General features: G+C 38.8%; 1 protein-coding gene across 1 annotated transcript in view; it reads right to left on the bottom strand.

The window, feature by feature from the left end:
* The window catches only part of mad1l1 (mitotic arrest deficient 1 like 1), a gene marked incomplete at its 3' end in the record, with an annotated part of 53,072 nt that extends 31,056 nt beyond the window's left edge, over positions 1-22,016 (bottom strand). Inside the window, exons 1-15 of the mRNA XM_083909723.1 lie at positions 21,951-22,016; positions 21,361-21,536; positions 21,134-21,274; positions 20,795-20,974; positions 20,579-20,703; positions 20,395-20,476; positions 19,464-19,594; positions 18,264-18,378; positions 18,099-18,160; positions 11,949-12,035; positions 10,122-10,266; positions 5,629-5,769; positions 5,161-5,217; positions 3,165-3,256; positions 2,838-2,928 (exon numbers count right to left, since the gene is read on the bottom strand). Of these exons, the coding sequence (XP_083765849.1) occupies positions 2,838-2,928; positions 3,165-3,256; positions 5,161-5,217; positions 5,629-5,769; positions 10,122-10,266; positions 11,949-12,035; positions 18,099-18,160; positions 18,264-18,378; positions 19,464-19,594; positions 20,395-20,476; positions 20,579-20,703; positions 20,795-20,974; positions 21,134-21,274; positions 21,361-21,504 (1,593 nt within the window). The 5' untranslated portion in view covers positions 21,505-21,536; positions 21,951-22,016. The remainder of the gene's footprint in view (positions 1-2,837; positions 2,929-3,164; positions 3,257-5,160; positions 5,218-5,628; positions 5,770-10,121; positions 10,267-11,948; positions 12,036-18,098; positions 18,161-18,263; positions 18,379-19,463; positions 19,595-20,394; positions 20,477-20,578; positions 20,704-20,794; positions 20,975-21,133; positions 21,275-21,360; positions 21,537-21,950) is intronic.
* Positions 22,017-25,818: the final 3,802 nt, after the last annotated feature.

Genomic DNA, 25,818 nt, shown 5'->3' with positions numbered 1-25,818 from the left:
AGTGATGCAATCTCTTGCAACAGCAACCATAGTATCTGTCTAGACATCGACATGACAACAAAAACACAAAGATAAAGGACAGTAGTGTCTACACTATTGAAGCCAATACATCCTCTGGTGCATAATAAGGAGGACAGTTGTAGGTTATGGCCTGATAAGAGGCTCTTGATTGTAACTTAATACTTCAAAAAACTTGGACTTAATTGAGATTTTTTTGAAGTCTCGATGATGTAAAATCTCAGCTCAAGGAACACAGGGTCCAAACAACAGAGGAGCTACTTAAAATAAGAAAATAGAACACACATGGTAGAGAGCAGAACAGCTCTTGACAGTTTATAAAAGCCCGTCTGCAAATTTTAGTTCCTTGAAACAAAATTGAACAGAATACTGCAGCCATTTAGAAATAAACATGACTGACAAATGTGGAGTAATCAGAGGGAACACTTAAGAATTCAATAAAACAACTATACAGCACATTCTGTTCAAATCCAACTTGTTTCTGTTTTCACATTTAAAGCCACAAAGCACCAAGTGGTGCAGAGGCCCTTTTTTTTGGCCTGATGTTATCACTGTTTTTCTAAAGGAATCAAACTTCCCATGCAAGTAAACAAACAATGGGTCCAGTGACCATACCAAATGTAATTAAGGGAGCCTTCATCCTGAGTGTGGCACTATAGCAACTGCCTTAATTTCAAAAGTTTGACAAATCTGACCAAATCATTGAAATGCACTAGGGCTTTCACAAAATGAATCACATGGACTCTTCCATCTAAGATGGCAGCATGCATAAGTACAGTAGCTCTTGGCTCCTGGTGATATATGGTATTTTTGTGTATGTTCTCGATTCATGTGTTTTATGTGACTTTGTTTGGTAAGAGTAAATGATTAAGTCCATAACTATGTTTTTCTGGAAAAACTACTTTAGTTTAACTACTAACCCTACTAATCCTTCCACATTTTCACCCAATTTCACCTAAATAATGCGCCAATCAATCTTCTCACTGTCACACACACAGCGACTACACGTGCAGTTCAGTCAACAGTGCTTTAAGCTTTCATTGTATATGAATATCAAATTTTAAAATACAAAAGGTTATCCATCTTCAGTAGCTTCCATTAAATTGTCCCCAACTGACAGACGGAAAGGACAGTGGTGCTTTAAATCAATCAAATCAATATCATAAAATTACATATTTCCCTTCCTTCCCCCCATTGGTTAGCATGTCATGTGTCATGGACTATTTAAAAGGAAAACTGCATTACTACCCGAGATAAATAGGCCACACCTATTTGTCGAGAGGCCTAACCCTCGAAATACTTTTATAGTTGTAGTGCATGTGTGAAAGCATTTGTTCTGTCGTAATTCCAGGTTCCAGTTTCAGAACTATTGGTGAATGATTATCACAATTAGAATAATGTATTCTAATTGTGATTATATAACAAGGGTTAGTGAAATCAATATGAATAATACCAACATCATTAAAAGCTGTAAAAATATGGGACTCTCTGAATGGGACCGGAATTTTCAACATAATGAATAATAAAAACTAAATTGTTATCGATATAGTTGATGTATCTTATTAAGTATTGCCTTGTCAATGAATTACAAATTATTTATGTCGCCAAAATAAAGAATTACACTTCCCACACTTTAATGTTATGTGCAAATGTGAACTGTATATATTTGAAATAGAGTTGAAGGTGTCATGTTGATATAAGACAAGCTTAAATTCCCAGAAGTCCCTCCTGACTGCTGGTTGGCATGATTGAAGCAAAAATTGCATCCACAAAAAGCAGCCTCATTATACTGGTAATCTGAGTGGTTGGCAGTCATTTTACTCAGTGTGATCTGAACACAAACACTGAGCATAAATGATGGGTTACGTCACAGTAATCTGTAGTGCAGGCTGACATAATGAAAAATCCTGCTGTTACTTTATTCAAGCTTTCAATTCTCAAAATCACTCGTGCCTATTCATTAATTTTCCCTTACAAATGCCTCGTTACTCAGTCACTCATCTCTTCACTCTGTCTGATAGAAGTCCCTCTGTGTGCATTAGACCATGGAGGAATCATAAAAGTTAACTCCTGAGAACTGACCTGATCCATTGACTGTGCAGCCTTGAAACCTGCACATGCATATACACACACACACACACACACACGGTTGTCAATTGCCTTAAAAGTGGTGGTCATGCTTCACAACACATGGATTTCATTCAGCCCCGGGCTAAATGGACCCAACACGCTTGCCCACACACATTTCATTAAAGTGCACTGGTAGATGTGGTTTGGCACAATATGAGTCAGTTAGAGGACCTGGCTGGGGTGAAGCACGGACACACACAGACACACAGACAATTTAAAAAGGAGAGGAGATCAGTGTAACAGGGACTTAGTTAGTAACCCTGAGATGAAAATAGTTGGATTAGATTCTCACAGCCACAGTATGCGTTTGTGCATGCGAGTAATGTTAAGCCGACTCCCAACCAGGCTTCATTTTATCCGGTTTCATTTACAGCCAACACTGGGGAATGCCTACATTTGTTTTGAGGATAACCTCCACCCAAAATGTTTTTCCCAATTCTAACCCTTTTCAGCCAATAAAGGATGACTTTACACCAGCTACAATTTCTGCAATTTCTCCATTGGTCATTTCTGGAATCACACCTGGGTCCAACTGTGTTTGAAATATTGTCAGATATGGGGTGCATTTGTGCGTATCAATCTGAGGTGTCATACAGACTAGGCCTCTGCCTTTGGGTTTATTAAATTGGTTCCTTTGTGCTAGATGAGTATATCTATCACAAGAAACAGTTTGAGGTTTTAGTGCCTACCTGCAGGTTGTGTCTCTCCAGTCTCATCTCCAGAATGTTGTTCTGCTCCTCCAAACGTTGCCGCTCTGCCTCTAAATCTTCAATTTTTTGTCTGAAAACAGCACACGCAAAAACTCACTTGCTAGCAATTAATATCTACAAGGTAGAACAGAGTCTATGCATAATAGCAACTGAATAGGTTTACACCTAGAAGTAAAATAATCCTCAGAGACAAGCATGCAAGGTAACCTTTAATGTGTCAAGCTTTGACTTGATGGTTGCAGCTTTCAGGCTTTGACATGATAGCTGCGTGTTGGGGTTGTGTTGTGTTTGTGCGCACCAATTTACCTGAGTATGCTGACCTCCTCTTTGGTCAGTAAGGAGCTGCTGTCACCTGCAGAGGCCTGCTGCTTCTTTAGAGACTCCAGCTCCAACTCCACCTGAGACAGACCAGAAACGAGCATGGTGCACTTATGTCAGACCACCTTTAGCCATGTGCCTGGCAGACACCTTTTGTCTACAAATACATCTTGGTTACTCTCTTCCAGTGCTGCCATCTATTCCAGACAGACAACTGCTCTATCCTGGATTCACAATTAGTCCTCAGACTCATTTCTTCATTTCACAATGTCATGTTTTTTTTCTCCCCTAGTGCTTGCTTTTATTCTGTGTACATCTTAGTTAGTTTCTCTCTGATTACACTCTCCTCCTGACAATTATCCCCCATTTCCATTTGCACAACCGTTTTCCTCTCCGTCTGACAGCATCTGTCCGTTTCTTAGCACATCCTCACTCACAGTCTTCCCAAGACGAGTAAGTAATTACCGCTATACCAGGTGGATTTCACACTTCAATACTCATTGCCATGGCTATGTTGATGTCTCCTTGGTAACAAGAAGCCATGAAAAATAAAGGGGATCATAGATAGAGACAAAAACAGAGTCACAGAGTGTGTGTGTTATAGTGTCTATGTCACATATGCCAACTCCTCACATTATTCCCCGATTTCTATCATGATGCAACACACCAGCAGTTTACTTTTCAGGAACTTTTCTCAAACTTCTCCAACCTAAAATTAAAAATTACGTAGCAAACATATCAGTTGAAATGTTAATGTCAATCACAGATAGAGTTGGGCACTGTGAACATTAAAATTGATACAGGTACCAGTATCTTACACTTGGTATCCTTTATCAGTATTTTACTAAACAAGTTGTTAAAGTTGTGAAAACACAGGAGAAAACTTCTAATTTTTAAACGTTCAATGCCAGAACCCCCTCACAGACCACACTATCCTGTCGCAAAACAATTTTAAGCAGAACTTTTCCACATTTAATTGAACATTTAATTTCTCCTGTCACTATGTGTTACTGAGGATGCATGTTCCAGTGTCTGCAGGATGATCTTGATTGTTAGTTATAGTGTATAAATGATCAGTAAATGTCACTTGCAGTCAGGGGAAATTTGAGGTTGAGTTCATGTAAGGTTTGATTTTTTTTTTTGGGGGGGATTTTTTAATTACAGTCCGCATTTGGTGATTTTCATAGTCTAATAAAAGCGACTCAACGGCGCTGTTTTCTGGTCAGGCAGCGGCTGGACAAGCCATTTGCCATTGCGTGAGGTGTAATGATGGCTCTACAAGAGAGGCTTAAACAGTTCTTAAGGCTGGCATTTGATGAAAAACGGAAGCTTTTATTAGCAGGAGACCCACGCCTGAGTTACCGGACCTTCATCAAAGGAAGGGACAGAAAATTATATGTACTTTTCAAAAGGAGTGGTATAAGAAAAGAAAGGACAGATCAACTGTAAACTCTGTAGACTCTGTAAACTGAAGGCCAAGTCAGGAGACTTTTAGAACACTGTCATCGATAACTTTGAAGAAGGATCGGCGCATGGAATTCATCTACAAATGAACTAAGCAAGTTTTAACGCACAAGCACGCACACACCGTTTAAGTTTCTGTTATAGGACAGTACTACAATCTTGATATTCTCAGATTGCACGGTACACTGTCTGGAACGTTTGAAATACTAATTTAGTGTGTGTACGTCTTGGTCCGTGACTGCCTGCCTACCCTACCCTAGAGCTCACCGCACGTCACTGGTAATAGTGCATTGGTCACAGACATAATAAAGTATGTTTGACACAGAACAGCAGCCAGGATAACTTTTGCAACTCAAAAATCAGCTGATACAGCTTAAACTTGCAGTACAGAACATTTCTATCCCCCTCTGACAGTGTGAGTAATTACACAATCTGTATAGTTTTACTTTTTTATAGTATGCATCCCTAGTTTTGTTGTTTGTTTTTTAATGAGGCACACACCATGTATGTGTTTACTAACCGTTTGCAGCTGCAGTTTGAGTGTCCCCGTCTCTTCTTGTGCTTTAGAGAGCTGGACCTGAAGGAGAGCATTGGAGAAAAAAGAAAATACACACATGAAAAGTTACTTTTCGTCTTATGGATTTACAATGTTGACAGAAACCGCGCCGGTGAGCAGAATGCAGAAGCTAGTGCAACCATAATTCAAGAAAAATGTGCTATTCATTCATTTTTGAAACACCCCAGCCTCCATCACTTTGTTCTAAAGTTGCATATAATGCCTCTTTACATCACAAGAGCAGATTCATCAGTTTGTAATGCATACAGTGAATTTGTCAACTTGCCTCAACCAGCAATTTACAAGTGCAAGACTGCAATGTATCTTCTAAACTTAAGTTGATTAATTTCTAACAATACACTTGGCTATATGGAAGACTAAGAAATTGAACAGGAATTTGAGCTTCGTATTGAAGTGCAAGTGCACACAAACCTCCATCTCCGCATTGTGATTCTGCGTCTTTTGCAGCATTTCCTCGGCCTCTTTGAGCCGTTTGCTGAGTTGAGGCGAGTACTCGGTGGGGGCCAACTCGCTGTCATAAGATTCTAGTATCGCCCGCATGCCATCGCGCTCCTGCAACACACGCAACCAAACAGACAGAGATTACCACACAGCCCTACAAACCCAGAATCCTGCTGCAACATCACCAAGAAAGATTTTGTGATATCAAACATGCAATATTTATGTGCATGAATAATCAACTATTTGAGCTCTCTTTGATGTGGCACTTTTGTATCGGGCTGTAACAAATAATAGATTGTTAAGTGATTACTTAATTAGCGGCCAAATGTTTTCAAGGAGGATTTTTAAATAAATTAAATGTGAATTATTTAATTTCTTTGCTCCATATAACAAGAAACCATTAAAACTGAATAATTCTGGTTTGTGGACAAAACAAGATATTTAAGAACATCAAATTTTCTCATTTGACTGTTGGGTGTGTTCACAGAATAGGTAAAAGCCTTTCAATAAAGAGAATATGAGGCAACTATAGATGTTTGATCAAAGGATTTAACAAAAGCTTGGTGATGGTCATGTTCATTTGCATTTCCGATGTAATAAACCAAACATAAAGACAAAATAAAAATAAATCAGAGCTGCGACAGAGCAATCATCCCCTGTAATACCGGAACATCCTCAACACTGTAATCTGTCCATTACATCAAGTAGTTGCTTTTCTTGGAGAAGAGAGAATCAAACCTCTTCAAGTCAACATCATCACAAGTGTCACTCAGACTAACACAACATCTCCAAGTAGCATTCAAGTCTTTGTCAGTCTGTGTCTGACATTCTCACACACAAATAAAACGTGCATGTCTTGGAGAGAGGGAGAGAGAGTGTGTGTGTGTTGAGCTAAAAGCACCATTGGAAAAAGTTGCATGGCTCCAGAATAAAGCTAAGACAAAAGTGTTTACAGTGGAAACTGTTGACATGACTCACAAATCTTAGTTGTATTGTGGCGAAAGCATGAAGCAAGATTTTGACATTAATGTCAGTCATTATGTTGAGGAGTCATTCTATCAATTGATCTGAGTTCCCATGGTGATAAGGGATGCATTTCTATGAAGACTTAAACTCAGGTCTACCATTAAGAGACCTAAGCCTCTACCACTCTGAACATGAATAACAAACGACACATGTTAAAAATGGCCTAACATGGCAGGAAACCACTGAATGTAGTGATATTAATTATTTATTTGCCTTGTACAAAATATGGAATATTTACAAAGTTATATCTTATATCTCTGATTCTTAATTGGTTTTGCAGTCTTTAGGGCAGTTGTATGATAATAAGAAGCTCACAAAGCTACAAAGAATGTTTGCTTTGATAGTTTCTCAAAGGCACCACTGCACGGTGCCAGCGTTGCAGAATGGTCTGGCTGCACCCATTATCTTTCCGCTATTGGGGGAAAAAACACTCTGGTTTGTATTTGTTCTAAGCCTGGGATACATTAGTGGTGCTACTTCAAAACAGTGGTGAGGGGGCTTGTTAAAGTGGAACAAAACAAGGCCCATTTGCACACAGTGAAGCAAATTGTCTCATTTTGGCCAAAGAAAACACCTCAGTATAACAAATGCGTGGTTGCACAGTCCAAATCTGTGTCAAAGCCATTTTTCAACATGTAGGATTCTAGTTTGGTGGCAACAGTAAGAGACGGATAGAAGGACAGGATGCTGTGTGAGACACATGGCCTACAGGCATGGCCAGCAGGCAAACATGTCCAAGTACAGCGAGTCAGACTACTAACATACATTACATACACTGTAGAAGGAAACTTGTGGCCCTGGCTGGAGGCAAACTAAAAAAATGTTTTTGTTAGTAACAGTTTAAAACTCTCTCACTCCATTTATGCTATGAATTATTTGAATGATGAATGTTGCAGGACACGATATGTGCCAAAAAAGAAGCAGAAGATATAACAATACAAAGGTTTGAAGAATAAGTGGGACTTCTAATCAGTATAATCTAATGAAAATACGGACAAACAGTCAATTTTACACAGTCAGTCAAGACAGTTGAAATGATCGGTTTCCCTTCTCTCCCTGTACTACACTGATATGCACTTAAGTCATGAATCCAAGCGAAACTGACACTTTTCTTGGTTTTATTGTTTCTAAATCACACTTTTACACGTTGCATCATATTTCAATGCCAATGTTTTTAATGTAATGTTTAATTTCAGATGTCTGTGTATCGTATTTTCTCCATCTTTAAAGCACTGAATTGTCTTGGGTATGAATGGTGCTAGATAAATAAACGTGCCTGGCCAGAGAAGGCTACATTTTGTGGCAATCAGACTTCCAAAAAATATTGTACCTGCTGGTTGCAAGGATTTTTGGATTTTGGATTTTTTTTATAGCTCAATAGTCTAATATTAAACAGCCATGTGAAAGAAACCATATGTTGGGTGCTAGGTAGTGCTGTGTTTCTAGAATGGCTTAAAAGCATCTTGGAATTGTGGAATGTATTTCTATGCATAAACCACACAGCCACAATTTTCATGTGAGATTAGCTGATGGGGTACAATCAAAAGACAAACTGATGTAATGGGGATCTAAACAGATCTAACGTTTGGCTGATTAGATTCAGCTTGTAATTAGCCAAAGCAGAAATTATGCAACATAACATAACAATTTTAAAGTGACAGCGTCAGGTTCTTAAAAAATACTATATTTAAAAACTCCATTAATTCAACTTTATTTTGTTTGCCACTGAAGCAGCATCATTTGTCATGTAATATCACACAACTGCCCGGTACTAAAATCCTTGTGAGAACCTTGGGAAGAAAAGACAATAAAAAAAAAAAATAGGAAGACAAATCACAAAACACAAATAAAAACCAAAAGGTGAAAACACATTTAGAGGTCAGTGTGTAGGAGTTTAATTTCTATCCTAAACAACAGGCCCTTGGGTTATTTACTGTCAACTAATGTGCAATGAAATTCACTCCATCTAAATCAAAAATCTGCTGGCTTTTCTCTGATAAAACTTTCATTTTGAAAATAATCATGGAGCAGGAAGACAGAGTGAAAACACTACCATCACTGTGACTTTTTTTTAAATTGCTTTTATGTCAGCTGTTTTATCTATTTGATAAAAAATGCGACTGAGCGTCTAATGGATCTGTAATTCTGTCCCACTAAAGTATAAAGAAACAAATGTGAGAAATAGTGGAATAGGGGAGACAGGCAGCAGGAGAGATGGGGAGGGTTTATTTCACTGTAACAACTAGAAATGTATTCTTCTCTCTACTTATTTAAGAACCTCAATCAAGGTTCTGCAGAATGAGGAATTTAATCATCAATTTAACATCAATCATTAATGATTTGTAAGCAAGTGTTGCTGTAGTCTTTCCACATGTGTTTTACAAACCAAGGTCGCGAGGGCAGGTACTAATAAAAGTTCCTGGTACCAGGTGCAAAGCCAGTAGAAAATGTAACTGTGCCATGCCGAGGCGAAACCTAGACATCAATTATAAAACAATAATTTACTCACTTATAGATAACAAATAAACCAGAAAGATAAAGACCTCATGCAGTTGGTCATCTGCATTGTAGGCTCACAATTATGGAAAGCCCGATGTGCAATGGTCATAAAACAAACTATAATAGACTATAATAGTAATACAGTATATAAACAGGTTTTATCAGAACTTAGAAGGAGAAAAACTCTCGATAGGGATCAGCTCCTCCCATGGGAAAATTTAAGTCTTTAAATGTGGACTTTTAGTATGTATTTTGCACTGTTTTATATTGTTGTTTGCACCTTATACACCGTTTTGCCATAAGACCTGTGAGGTGCAGACACAGGCAGACTGACACAAGCATGTAGTTGGTCAGCTGTTCAGGGATGCTTGGTTGCTGTTGACGGGAACTATGGCGTCATTATAGGGCCAAATTCCGTGTGCATGAAAACATGTTTTTCAAGTTTTGGCACTCTGGGGGTGGGTGCTGAATAGACGCCCTGTAACCACCCCTCCTGCCTCCAGGGGGCAACCGATACAGATGCCCGAGCCACCTCAGCTGGCTCATTTCGATGTGGAGGAGCAGCGGCTCTACTCCGAGCTCCTCCCGGGTGACAGAGCTCCTCACCCTATCTCTAAGGGAGCGATCCACCACCCTGCGGAACACTAATTTCAGCCGCTTGTCCGGGATCTTGTTCTTTCGGTAACCCAAAGTTCATAGGTGAGGGTAGAAACGTAGATTGACTGGTAAATCGAGAGCTTTGCCTTTCGGCTCAGCTCCTTCTTCACCACAACAGACCAATACAACGACCACATTACTGCAGCCGCTCCCCCGATCCGCCTGTCAATCTCGCGCTCCATCCTTCAAGTGCTTCAAGTAAAATTAAAAAAGCTAGCTAAGTATCATGGCGGTATAGTATGAATGGGTGCAAATGTGGCTGTATATTGAGGGCCAGGTACCTTTGTTAGTAACAGTATTCTCTTCTGCAGTCGTCGGACGAGAGCGTCTTGCGTCTCCCTCTTTTTCTGCTCCTCCAGGGTCTTGCTGCGCTGCTGGGAAAGCTCTGCGCGGAGCTCAGCCTGCGAGCGCTCCACACTCCTTACACTGACAGAGGAAGATAAATGAATAGGTGAAAAGCAAGAGGGTGGGTGGGTGTGTGTTTGGGAGTAACAACAGTGCATAGCCAGAGGAGAAGGGACAAGGTAAGTTCTGAACGTTTAAAGGTGACACAGACCGGAAGCTCCAATTAACACTGCTTTTGGGTGTGTATATGCGTCATTACCTCGTTTATGAAGCCCAAAGGCTTTATAACAAACTGTTCAGCCACTGATGAAAACACAGGGTTTTATTGTTTTCCTGAGCTCTCCGAAGCGGATCTGAAAAGTGCTTGCTAGTGACGTCACTAGCAGGTCTCACCACTCCTCTGAACAGCAGCTTCGGAGCAGAAGAAGGAGCTTTGGAGCAGGAGCTGTGGCAACTGCTCGTTCTGTTGCTGCTGAAGAAACCAGCACTCAACACTTAAGAAAAGCTGCTAAACATCTTCTTAAGAAGACAGCGCCATACTCAGTCTGATAAAAACAAGTTAAAGCGGACCTAGACAGGAAGTTCAAATTAATGCTGTTTTTTAGTAATCTGCGTCAATACCTTGTTTAAGAAGCCCTGAAGGTTCAAAACAAACAGTTCAGCCACTGCTGAGAACGCTGTGTTTTATTGTAATCTCAGATCGTCCTGCTCCGGGCACTAGTCAGGGCACATCCGGTTACGTACATTGAACCGCAGAAGAAGAATAACGTCCATTGTGGAGGTGTTTCACGAGCGACAGTGGCTTCTGACTCTGGGTCAAAGTCATAAAAGGGACTGCAGCAGGGAGTCGTGAAGAAGCTATTTTTAAACATCGTTAAAACAGTGTTTTGATAATGAGGAGCAGTGCATCCACCGTTCCAGAGGGGGGAGCTGTGCTTCTGAGAGCGGGTGTGCTGAATATACTGGCCAATCACAAGACTGTCTTCTGGGTGAGCGATTTGAGTCTCAAGTCTCGCAGTTGGGAAAAAGCGTCAGAGAAGAGGATTTCTATTGGCTCGTCTACAGCAACTAGGAGGTTTTTAACCATAAAAACAAGTTAATGTATGTAAGAAGACCTCCATAACTAACATATATGTGCAACAGGACCACTCTAGGTCCGCTTTAATATTTGTAAGTAGAATTCCATAGCTCACATGTGAGATAGGACCATTCTATGTCACCTTTAAACAACCCAAGAAAAGCAACCCATAGACTATACTATATATAATAATACTCCCTAAGTCTGGTTAATGACAACACTGGGGGACAATTACACCATTCTCCATTCATTGTCTACTCCCATCCTGACGTTCCGAATATCTCATAATGAGCCCAATACACTGAGTAGAAAAAAGACGCTTGTTACATAATCAACGTTTTCTTGGCTACACTTAGCTACAGCATGAATGTACAAGAGCATGTGTGCAGCTCTCCCCACAAGACATCACCTCAGCCTAAACAGGACAGGTTTAATTAGTGAATTCCCCAACTCTTGCTCACAGTCTCTCACACATAGATAGTAGTGGTTACTGTCAGGAGAGCTATCAGAATCAGGACCAGTTTAATTAAGTTGTGACAATTAAGGACTTCTCAGAGATATGCTCTAATAGATCCATGGTGTGAAAAGGGGGATGGAGACGGACAGAATTAGAGAAAGGGTTTGAAGGCAGAGAAAGATTGTGTGTCTGTGTGTGAGAGAGAGTGGATGGGGAAGTGTGAGTTACCAGCTGTTGAGTGTGTAGTTCTGCTCTTTCAGAGCAATTTCTCTCTGTTGGATCTGAATCACCTCCCTGGACAGATCGTCTGGTTTTCTACAGAACACACACACACAGCACAGAACAATTTGTTTACACATGTGTAAGGAAACACAAACATCTAAAAATCTCTATCACAGATAAAAGGAAAAAGAAGAGAGAAAATAGATGAAAATGACAGTTTCCATATTCTTTTGTGTGTTGGCCAGTGGGGAGCTGCTGGAAATAAAATAACATGAGCAGCAGAGTGAGATATGAAAGCTGGATAGTGGTCTAAATACTGGTCACACTTCTGCAAAATAAACTCCCTCCATGGGAGAGATTGAAAGATTACAAAACACAAAACGAACAAAAACATAATTGGAAGGCAAAACACAGTGGGTCTTATACTCCTGACAGAAATATTCCATTTCATTTGTATAGCACCAAATCACAACATATTATCTAACATATAACTTATTATCTCAAGGCACTGCACATAGACAACATCATGGAGAGCAGAGAAACCCAACAGTTCACACAATGAGCAAACACTGGGGGCCAGTGGAGAGAAAAAACTCGCTTTTAACAGAAGAAATCTCTGACAGAACCAGACTCAAAGATGTGCAGCCATCTGCCTCGACCGATTGGGGTGTAAGGACAGAAGGGAGAAACAACAGGAGCAGATATACAACAACTGTTGTATCAATAATAAGTTTATACAGGACAGTTAGTAAGTGATGACGTGTTTATAGAACTAAAGTGTCAGATTGTGGATAAAAAAAATCATACTGATATCAACTTTTAATTATAGCATAATAATAATAATGGTGATGACATGTATGATGATGATAATAATAGCAGCCTCAAAACTGGAACTGGATCGTTCAAGATGAGGATGAAAGGACGGAAAGACACAAACGAGGGAGAGAAAGAACAAGGTAAATGACATAATAAAGTCATATTCATACCCTGAGTGTGAGAGAGTGAATGCGAGTGCACCACAGGAATTCCCCCAGCAGTCTAGGTCTATAGCAGCATAAATGGTCCAGGTTTCTCTGAGCCAGCTCCAACTATAAGCTTTCTCAAAAAGGAAGGTTTTAATTTTAACTTTAAATCAATCAAATTTTCAATTAGATGTTTGTCTCCTAATGGTAAAAACACCTCAAATTAAGACAATCCCCAAAATCCACATCCACAAAATACAGTTAGTGCCTTTACTGTCAAAGAAACCAGACCATATTTATAGTTAAGATGCACTTTTAACTCAACCAATGATGATCAAATAACTGAATAACTTATGAGCAGATGTACACTAGGATATTTAATATTTAAGCTGCACATACTGAATTATTTGAATTATTAACCCTATAACGACAAACATATCATCTGTGATACATTTGTTTTTGAGCCCCCCACACGAGCAGTGTGAATTTTTTCCTTGACAAACCCGATGTATAAAATTAAGGAAAACCCGACAGAGAAATTCAACAGAGATGCAAGCACTGCGTAGGCCAATTTGCCTATGTGTACTGTGAGAAATGCAGAGTGCATCTTTGTCTGAACAACTGTTTTAAAGCCTACCATCACTCAAAATAAAAAGGTTGTGAACCGCAAAATGAGTAAAAATAAAGGAAATGTTATGTCTTCCAGACCTCCACCCTGCCAGCTCCATTGCTGTTGTTTTTGTTGGATTTGTTGGACTGGTTTGTGTATTTTTCAAGAAAAAAAAGAATATTTGAGCATAGTGACCTGCTGTATCATATATGATACAAATTAAAACCCCTATATGGAAATTGTTATTTAAAAAAAAAAACGTGTTTGTTCAGAAGGACCAATAAAGGCTCCAGTTTAATTTTTTTTTTTTTTTTTTTTCTGTCAATTATTTAATGGTTTGGGCTTTACAGGGTTAAAATGTGATGTAGCTCAGTCACTAGCGCAACTTGACAGGCAGTTACTCCTACTTTAAAAAAAAAAAAAAAACACACAATCAAATTTTAGCTTTTGCTAGAGATGGTCGGTGTGGTATCTTGAGAGCTGACCTGGTATTTTGCTGCAACATTCAGCAGTCTACCGAGTCATATGACAAATTAGGTACATGAAAGCAAAAGGCTGAGCAGTCAAGGTTAACATCAAGGTTGGAATATCAGAGTATGCCATCATGTGAAAGTTTGGCTGGCGTGGATTTATCACCACGTCCTTTTAGCAGCGTGGAACCTTATTTATGGAAATAATCTCATGCCTAAACATGAATTAATGACTCATACGGTGGAATAACTATGGTAAGGTAGGTTATTCCAAATTGCCCTGAACACAGGAGTTTTTGTCGTTGTTTTTTCCAGACAAAAAAATAAACAAACACATCCCTATTGGCGTTGTAAATAAAATGTCATGTTAATTATAGATTATTATTATTAATGATTTGTTAACACGGTTCGAAGCAAATGAGCCGTCAGGATAGTGTAACCCTGTGAACACATTTCTGAGCACATACATTCACTGAGGGAAGTGGATCTAATAGAGTTTACTCCAGAGTCTTGTTAAACTGTTGTGTGCCCAAATTTAGAAAACGATTTGTGGTCACAAACCTGAAGACAAAGCCACTTTCTGTGTATGTTTTCAGACAAACAAGGGACCATTTTTAAAGTCAGCTGTGAAATCAATCCCCAATGTTAAAATGCATTGGTGTAAATAGGTCGTGCAAAGTCAGCGACTGACTTTTCACACAAGGCAGATTTATTCCCAATAAGATAATTTGCTCTGGCGTCACCCTCCTCTTCTTCACATATATTTCACACACTGTTATAGTGAAATTAGATTAAGTTGGAGCAAAAGATAGGTTGACTCTAATCATTATCTAATGTATTTGTTTCATTTTCAACGCACGGTGGTCAAAACTCCTCAGCTCCACTCCGATCACATACCCTATACAGTAGAAGAGTATTTCTGATTTTCCTCCAAATTGCATCAAAAGAAGCTTGCGTACCACTAGTGGAACACGTACAACAGTTTGAGAACACTGGGTTAAAACAATACATACAGTATATGATAGAGAATTATAATAATTTATTATGAATTTTGTAATGCACAGAGCCTTACAGGCGGAGACTAACGGCGCATCTCGACTGGTAAAAATATACACGCATAAACTTGAAATGGTAGAGTGGTGGTCAATATGTGTGACCAGTGCACAGACACTCCTTATGGTCTGGTCAATAAAAGGGCACACCAAAATGTGGACATTTGCCACTTGTCAATATGCCACAGATGTCACAAATCATGAGGGAGCGTGCCATTGGCATTCTGAGTGCTGGGTTGAGCTTTATAGCTGTGCCATAAGAACATTTTATTAGTGCATGGAATCAAAGCAATTTGTGCAAGAATGTTTTACACAATATAAAAAAAAAGACATTACTAATTTGGGTTGATTAAGGAGCAGGGTCAGACACACAAAAAGCATTATTCAGGGCAGGAATATTGGTTAATTTCAATAACTTGAAATTGACTTTGACTTTTTCAGACCTTCTCAGAACCTAATAACAACTTCAACCTGTAATCAGCAACACATATTTAACTATCAAAACAGTTGTAGTTTGCAATAAACCTATATTTTCCCATCTCTGATCATTTTGGAGTTTATTTCGCACCTGGGGGAGCGTGTTCGCTGTCGCTAGATGCGTAATGTCACGTTTACGCTGATGTTGCAGGGTGAGCATGCCTACGCAATGTTGTTTTTAACAAACGTGGGTAGGAAAATAAATACATTCATGCATACTTTTTGCAGTCAAACTATGAGCAAAATTGAATACCTCATGAAATCATGATTAAGACTTTTTAAAGGGCCTTAATTTCCCCAAAATTGATTTATCAACTTTTAATACTTTTTAAGACCCCGTGGACACCCTGTTATTGTGCCAACTTCAAAACATTTTCACGATACACAAAGATCAGCATCCTAAACCTCATTTCTAAACGCACCACACGGACGTGGCAGCATGTGCCCAATTAGCTCCATCTCTGCCTGAAAATTATTCCTCCAGCTGTAAAAACATGAGACACCCATATACTGGTTTCCTTTCTGTGTTGAGCTGGTGCAAATGTTGTGAAAAGGACACACATTTCCAGAAAGTCTCCCCACACATATTGTCTCTTCGAAATTGTTCCACAGAGCAGCCTAATCACGAGACAATATTTTCATACTGCTGCTGTTGGTTTTCAATTGTTGAACACATGAACACATAAGCAAGCGAAACGTTATCAGACCACAAAACAGACAGAAAGGAAGCAAACACCAGCAACCAGCCAACTGCTGGCAAATTCATGCCGCGGCTGTGAGCTTGTCTGCTCCACCAGGGAGCCACATTGATTGTTGCTGTTGGACAGTTAACTTCAGCCCAAAAGTTATTCTCCCACATAACAGCACAACAACAATAATGACCACCCCATTGTAGCTTTCGGCCAAGGACAATGACATATATCATCAAATTTAATTGTAAGGTTTTGATGCACAGAGGTTTCATATGACAAAAAAAAAAGGTGTACAACAATAATAATAACAACCGTTTCATCAGATCGCATAGAATAAACTGGTGCACCTGTCCGTCACCAACTGACAGGTCTACCCACACAAAGCCTGCCCATGCTCTCACAGCATATGACCAACAATGAACATTACAACAAGTTGGAGAGGCAGGAGCAGAGATTGCCTCACAGAAGCAGCAAAAATTCCCAGTTCAACAACAGACAAAGGCTTCAAGTGATCAGTGTTTGTCAAACCTGGACATTATGATGTTCCAGGTGATGATGATTGTTTTCATTATATGGAGCAAATAATGAATATATTTGAGAATATATTCACATTAAGAAGCTGAAACAATCAAAAAAGTTGACGATTAATTTAGTAATTGATGTAGAGTGTATCATTTATTTTTAATATGGCCTGCCATTTGCCATCTTTTCCTGCATTACAAATCCCAGGTTAAACTAAAAAAAGAAAAAAACATCCTAGTCCAATTCAGCTGGACATTAAATAATCAGTAAAACCAACATCACCACATTTCTAAATGTTAATTGGCAATGTGCAATAACTTTTGATCAGAATGACCATCACATAGAAAGCTGCCCTTTCGCAGTTGTAACAGTTATTTTTAACCCCTCAGCAGCCAATGTTAAGACGACTCTAAACACCTGGAACAGATTCTCTAGTCACCCTTAAAATTGTCATAGAAATGAAACAACCCCAACAAAATGATCACATATAAAGTAACAGTCAAAAGTTCAAGGACAGTGACACACCCTCTCATGTAATGCTTTTTCTTGATTTTAAATGCTTCCAAAATTATGTAGTAAACAAATGGAGTTGAAAAATACAGAACAAGGTTTTATATTTTAGATTCTTCAAAGTAATCACCTTGTGCTTTGAAGACAGCTTTGCACACTCTTGGCATTCTTTCAGTCGGATTCATGAGCAAGACACCTGGGATGGTTTTCAGTTGACAGGTGTGCCTTGTCAAGAGTTCAACTCCTCAGGAGTTTGAAACCATCAAATCAGTTGTGTTGAAAAATAGGTAAGGTAGGGTTGGTACACACATGTGTATATTCAATTAAGATGATTTTTACAACCCAAATATCATCAAAGTTCTTAATAGCTGTAAATTCAACAAGTGATGTTAGGTTCCATAAGACATTATGCAAGACTAAATTAAGCAAGACTTGCATAAGAAAAAAAACTTCTCCTTTTAATCCCTAATAGTGTCCCCTTTTTCTGTCTGTCCTTCTGCAGGGTTGAACAGTATAGGCAGATATGCAGAGTGTTCTGTTTAGTATTCCGTTAATATCACAGCCAGAATAAATCAGAGAAAATTATGTGCGCACGTGTGTGTATGTACATGCATACATTATAATCCGTCAGAGCTGCTCCACTGCTCACACGGATACATGCAATCATTCTTTCATTACTTTTGGAAGGATGCTTAAAGTTACAGTCATAGCACTCATAAGCTGGTATTAAAAAAACACACTCAACCCACAGTAACTGTGATGCCCTGTTGTTTGTGTGACCAGAGCTCCACCTAGTGACAAAGTTCCATATTTCTTTTATCAATTTTCCTCTCACAGTCACAAATAAAGACAGTCTCTGACCTGATGTTGAGTCCAGTAGATTGTTCCAGGTTATCCCAGGCTTGAAGCTTCTCAACAAGTCTCTATGAAACATCAGGTTACAAGTTTGTTGATGCCGTAATAACATAACAAGGGAAACACTGAATCTCACAGTGAAAGTGAAATGCATACCATCTCACGACTTACCTCTTTCTCCAGTTCCATATTGACCAGCTCTTCTCTGGTTTTTTCCATCCTTTCCAGCTTCTTTCTCAGACCCTCAACCTCCTCTTTCAGCAGGCTGCAATTTTCTCTGCTCTCCCTAAACAGTGAACAGAGTTTGGGATTTAGTGCACGATGAATGATAGGTAGATGATGTCAACTTGTGACAGCTGAAAACACTCACACAATCATAATGTATATAGTGAGATCATAGTAACTATATACACACACACACACACACACACACACACACACAAACACTGAGAACATGTGAAAAAAAATACATATGTAGAATATTTTCTCTCTACTAGTCTTTTCAAAATGTGTTAGGCCTGTCTAAAAATATGCCGTCACCATGCACAGGAGCCATAGTTAGCATAACTCCTCCTCAAACACGGTGTTAATATATAGACTCTCAGTGCATTTAACTGCAGTTTTACTGTCTCCTCAACTACCGCCTTTGTTTTGCTAGCTAGCCGAGATGTCTTTGTCCAATGTGTCTTGCATGGATGTAAAAAACACAGAAACGCTCCGACACTTTATCTAAAATGACCTAAAGATGAGGAAATGAAGTAGAGAGAACAGATGGAGCAGCAGACTCCTGCTGTGAGGCTGCAAGTGCTGCTGGTAAAGAGGAAGAGGGAACGAGAGGGTGGAGGACTGCTGCTAAACTAGCTCTCTGTATGTGCGATATATTGTTAAACTGCCACCAAAGTGATGAAAATGTCACTTCTCTACATGTTTTACTGAAGCGTTTATGTTAATATTCTGTACAAACACTGACGCGCCCCCATTTAAGAAGGTAGACCAGAATAGTGTGTGTGTGCAACAGGTATATCAGCCACACCCCCAAAGTCTTGTCATGTTGATTTAAGAATGAATCTGAAATTCACATGATTTAAAACATTACTTTCAAACACTTAGCGACAATTAAACCACATTTTGTAAGGTGGTAACAAACATTCAGATGGGATTATTTGCATCACTTGAAAAAAGGACTTTACAGGGAGTATACCACTCTAATCTTTTAACATGGGCACCGAACATGATGCCCAAAACATGACAGAACGCAGTAGTGACCTTCACACCATGCCAGTGTGAACCAGGCCAGTGTGAACCAGGCCAAAGTTTGTCTAGTCTACTGCTAAACTATTTGGACACCATTCAAGACTCAACGGATTTCACCTGAGAAAGGCGTTATCATCTCTCAGGTGCTTCAGCTCCTTCTCCAGATCTGGAACCTTCGCCGCCTCCAACTTTATAGTCTTCACAATTGCAATGTCTTGCTCCTGGAAGACAAGACGTCTCTCCAACTCCTGCCACAAGAAATGAGAGCAAAGACATGACAGTGACAACATGCAGTCAGAGCAAACATTTAATGTCTTTATGACACACAAAGATCTTTTAAGAACTGAATCACTCTACCAGTTCATGGACATGAATATTAATTGTGTAAATATGAGCAATATACACAAACAAGTGGAACAAGCATGACACGAAAAACAAACATCTCAAGCAACATCTGGCAATTGGAAAATATAAAAAAAATGTAATGTTTTTATGTCCAAAGCACTTCAGTCCCTCTATAATCCAGGTTTCTGAATGTCTACACAGGACAATACTTTTCTTCACTGTCATTTTGGTACAAGCTGAAACAATGCTGCTCACACCTCAACTGGATTTGTCTTCTCAAATGTATGGGTAATGCGAGCAATGAGAGCAACAAGATGTAAAACCTTTTTTACTTTAACCTCTTCTTTCCCATTTCCCCCAGTACGTGGTATTTTTTCATTTTGTGTGTGAGGGGGAGAAGAGGAGCGGACATTTCTCCTAAAAGCATGCAATATTCAATTGTGTTGTATTGCAAACACTTCACATCGGGGTTAATTCACACATCTCTGAAGCATATCAACAAGAAACTTTGCAAATACCTGATGACCACACAACAGTTACAAAAACAAGCAGTAATACCTTGTAACAGTTATAATAACAAGTTATGTGAACAATCATTGCCTTTTTGGTGCCAGCAGATACATAGAAACCTCCTGGCTGCAAACAAACTGACTCGCATCAATTCCAATGCCAAAACTCTATAATTGAGGAAACAAAGGTGTACCTTAATCTTGATGATGTGTTCGGAGCAAGACGACTCTGCAGCTTGGAGACTTTGACAGAGCTGAGAGATTTCCTGATATTTCCTGATTATAGTAGGCATCAGATACAAGAATGTGGTCAATAAATCACCAAGCATAAACATAACATACATCTAGATAAGCAATAGTCTCTAAACATGTCTATACCTGTGTTGTAAATCTAGCTGTTCCTGCAACTCCTGGTTTTCCAGGATTTTAGCTGAAATTGTTGAGTCCTTATTTTGAATCTTCTGCTTCTGCTCTCTGATCTCATCCCTCAAAGAAGTGATGGTCTGGGAACATATGTAAGAAGTAAGTCAACATGAGATAAGAGATGTGACCAAAGTAGAAAATAAGCATATGCAAAATTCTGTGCGTGTTTACCTGGTTAGCAGAATTCGATGTAAAATCTCGCTCCTCCAGTTTCTTGTTCAGGCCCTCCAGATTCTTACGCAGAGCATGGTTTGCATCCACCTGTTCTGAAAGGTTCTTTGCTGCCTCAGTCTCTCTTTCAGCTAACTTTTTTATTTGTCCCAAGAGTTCCTGGTTACGGTCAACCTCGTGCTGTAACAAAAGTTTGAGAGAGAAGATTGAAACAAGACTTGTATCCCATGTATGATTTTTCTTTTTTGGGGGGGGGGGGGGGGGGGGTAAATGTGACATAGATGTAAATATAACTCAACCCTAAACACATTTGCATAATATAAACGCAGAGGGATGTACCTCCAAAGTCCGTGCACTGTCAGAAGCAGCCCTCTCAAGTTCAAATCTGGCTCGCTTGTGACTAAGCTCCATCTGCCGCTTCTCCTGGTCCAACTGAAGGTAGCGATTCTTTGACTGAACCCTCTCTGCAGCTCCCAAAAGCTACAAGAGAAGACAAATCAGTCATCGCAGACAGCCTTTCTACTACATGACTTATTTACTGATGATGCCATTTGTGTCTACAGTACCTCCATGCTGCGTTTGTACTGACTCTGCAGATGTCCATTCCCTGCAGAGTGATCTGACAGTCTCTGTGGGCGGTCTGAGTGGCTGATGAAGGAATTGAAGGACTTCAAGGTTGTTAACACTGTAGTGTCGTCTTCTAAATCCATTTTAAGAGCCACTGGTGGTTGTGGAACAAAAACTGAAGATTCAAAGAAAGGAAAGGAGCCAGAAAGTTAAACTACAATGATGCACCACTGACAACCAAAACTTGGATATTTCAGTAGCTATTATTAAAACAATTAATAGACATAGAATCTACATATATAGACAAACAGAGTTTAGTGTCAACGTTTATTTCACGCCTCTAACGTTATAAAGTAATAAAAGGTAAGCCCTAAACGTTAACTTAGCAGCTAAAAACAAGAGCCAATATTTAGTCGCTCTGTTACGTTACACCATACTGCTTTTCCTTTCCGTTCATGTGTTCGTCTAGTTTCGCTGTTTAAACATGTTCAACTCTACTCTTGAATGGCTTACATTAAAACTGGACGAGTGTTAGTTTGTGCAGTGAACTTGCTGGACGGTATCAGGCTTAATTTTCACGCCATTATACCTCGTTTGGTGGCAAAGTCCTCCCCTCAGAGTTGTTGAGTAGTTTGTGAAGAGCAGCACGTTCAGTTCCAGATAAATTATGTCCACTGTGTTGTTAGCCTGCTAGCTTGCTCAGTCGGCACTCACCGCACACAAATCCCTCCAGTTTAGCTCGAATAAAACGCGTGTGCTATCGCGAGACCATGACGTACTCCTCTTCTTCTTGTGTTTATTGGCGCTTGGCAAACAAGGTTATGGTGCATTACCGCCACCAACTGGCGAGGAGTATGAATCAAGACAGCAAGCCAGATACCAGATACTGCCAGATAACGAAATGTGATTTTATACCTCTCATGAACTGTTTCATAAAATGCCTATAAGGTCTAATTGTACTTTTATTTCTATATATATATTATATTTATATTCTATATATTGTTTTCTGTCCCATATTTCTTACTCAACTCAACTCAACTCAACTTTATTTATAGAGCGCTTTAGGTAGCTATAGCTGGTACAAAGTGCTTAACAGTACAATAAATAAAACATGGCACATAAAACATAGGAGACAAAATAAAAACAATAAAACAAACAAAATATATATATATATATATATATATATATATATATATATATATATATATATATATATATATATAAACAATAAAACAATAACAATGTTTAAACAATAAAAAAGCTATAAAACTATAAAAAATAACAATGTTTAAACAAATAAAAAACAATAAAACTATAAAACAATAAAAATGTTTAAACAATGAAAACAACAAAACACTAAAACAAGAGCAGAGTCTCATGCTGAGTTGAACGCAGAAGAATAAAAATGTGTTTTAAGATGAGTTTTAAAAATGGACACTTAACTATAACATGTTTCTTAATTGTTTCTTTTTGAAAACAAAATTCACATTTACTTGAGTCATGTTTTACCCATTATGTACAAGCCCAGTGTCTCAAACTCTTGATATTATCCTTTCATATCTTCTGTTTCTTTCAGTCCACTTGCTTTTCTTTCTTCTCATTGCTTCTGCATTCTTACCTTTGTTCTCCTCTTATTGGATGTTTTTATTTTAAAAAAAGTCGAGGGCAAACAAAAACATTGACAGGTTTCTCCCATGACAGTTTGAAGAAGACGTGTCTTTCTGTGTGGCCTTTTCACATGAATTCACACCCCTTGATGCGTTCAAATTAAAATAAATCCTCCCAGCCCATTCCTTGTTTGCCATCTTTAAAGGTGCCATATGTAAGAATGTGGCCAAAAACTGTTACTACATTCAAATTCAAAATACCGAGGTCTTTCAGGTTTCATTTTCGTAACGACGTAACTGGCAACCCGTGGTTGCTCGGCAGCAGAGACTCTACTGAATGCAATGGTTGGTAGTCAGCGATAGGTGGCGCCACATGCCAAAACATGATTTGCAGTCTGCAAAAAAATTTTTTTACTGTTGTTGTTGGTGAGTTCAGTTTGTTATATGAACATTATTCCTGAGTCTCTGTGACATATTAGGAGGATTTTATGGCCAGTTGCTTTAGATTTATTACATAATGCACCTTTAAAGCTGTGCCATCAGTGTCACACCTGGGCAGATATTCCTGTGCCAAATAAAAGCCATCAGTGCCCGGTCATCCATGTGCGCTTCTTCACAGTTAAGAATCATGTGTGTCTATTGATAATGAAGAATCCATATAATAATGATTGATGTAAAAGTTACCACAGAAGCTCTGTTGTTTTGTGCTTCTAACAAACCAATGCTCTCTCAAAGTGCTGAGGAATAAACGGGTCAATGCTGCCCCCTGTGGGTTAAACTACACAACTGCAACTTTTACCAATAAATCAACACAAATTTAACAACACCAGAAAACAGGAAAACTGACAATCTGGTGATCATTTCTGCTTCAGTACACTACTTTTAAATATGATATTTTGGATTCATCAGCTTAAAAGTGGATTCACTTAAAGGTAAAAGTAATGTTGGCTTCACATTATGTTGTCAAAGACTTAAGAATGTATACTTGTTAAAACTTTGATGTGTGATTTCCTATAATCCCTTTAAATATTTTTGACCAGTTTATATTGTGTATGACCCAGGAGCCTGTGTTTTACCTGTGTTTTCTTTACTTTTCTTTTTTTTTAACTCTGCCTTGGTTAACATATTTGGGAACAACAGATGGAAACTAGCCGTTGGCTATAATATGGTGTGTTTACATTACTGTAATATTCAGTAACATGCATTGTCCCTTCCAATACAACCATAATTGTCAATACCGTCCACAATGAGGAGTCCACAGTGCTGATTCTCCATCCAACTATAGTAACCTTGTTTTTCCTTTCACCCCAACTGGTCGAGGCAGATGGCTGCACATCTTTGAGTCTGGTTCTGTCAGAGATTTATTCCTAGTGCTTGTTCATTGTGTGAATTGTTGGGTTTCTTTGCTCTCGATGATGTTGTCTCTGTACAGTGCATTGAGATAATGTATATATAAATTGAATTGAATTGTTTGAGACCACTGATATACACAATATAAACTGGTCAAAAATAATCAAAGGAATATCGGAAATCACACACCGAAATGTTTACTGATATCAATTGTATAAGTCTTTGACAACATAATGTCAAGCTAACATTATTTTTTGCCTTTTAGTGAATCCACTTTTAAGCTGATGAATCTAATATAACAAATTCAAATCACCAGATTCTCAAATAATAAAAAAGAAAACCATAAAAACAAGTCTTCCATTTATCTGGCATAGTTAAATTTGTGCAGATTTGATTGATAAAAGTTGCAGTTGCACAGTTTATCCCACAGAGGGCAGCATTGGCCCGTTTATCCGCCCGTTTATGAGACAGCAGTGGTTTGTTCGAAGTACAACAGCAGCTACTGGGATTTACAGTCCAAAAGCATTACATCTGTGGTAACTTTTACATCAATAATTATAATGTGGGGCCAAACTACAGGTCAACAACAAGCAGCGCACTGATTCTTCATTATTTATAGACACACATGATTTTTAACTGTGAAGAAACACACATGGATGATCAGGCACTTAGGCATTTATGGCACAGGATTATTATTCCTGTGCCAAATAAATGCCACACACCCAAACTAGGAATGATTCACAGCGATCAAACAACCTTAATTCAAAAACAAAGTTCATGGTTTTAAGACCCACAATACTGTGATTTGAAGCATGTAGTGGCTTCTTACAAACTTCAAGTTGAACAATTTTGAAAAAAACTAAAATCCCTTCTTTTTTTTCATGTTTTACTCGTTTCGCACTGGGCCGACTTGCGCCCTCTTTGGCCGTGGAGGGTCACATATGTGCGCAGGTGTTACAGTGTTAAAGATGGCAAACATGGAATTAGCTGATTGTTGATGACAGGGCGAATATATTAGTGTCCATAACTTGAAGCATGTTTTAAAATTCTTTGACAAAATGCTACACAGCAACAATGAGCCAATGATTACAAACTTAACAAACTCATCCATGTTGTTGCACATCCACTTTGTCTCTGCATGAATATTTAATCAATTCCCAAGAGTTAATCTATTCTCTGCATTTGACAGCCACAGCATTGCGCCTTAGCACCAACTTTAGTTCTGTGGCGTGAGCAGACAATTCCCATGAGTATTCCTTACGCCTGAAATGCTCATGAGTCATTCTTCACCATTTGTGGGGAAAAAAATGGAAGATAAAAGATGCAAAGGTGAGAACAGAACAAAAACCAATGAGAGTGACAAACACGGATCCATTGAGTCGCCTCAGTAGTCTTACCCAGAGTCATGTCTAGCATACATAATGTTTTTTTTTTCTAAAATATGAACTATCCTGCTGTCTTGGACAATAGCTAACAAGTTGAGTTGCGAGAACAGCAATT

This window comes from Microchirus variegatus, assembly GCF_963457635.1.
Source record: "Microchirus variegatus genome assembly, chromosome: 23".
NCBI classification, from domain to species: Eukaryota; Metazoa; Chordata; class Actinopteri; order Pleuronectiformes; family Soleidae; genus Microchirus; species Microchirus variegatus.
This window is presented reverse-complemented; position numbering and strand designations above follow the sequence as displayed.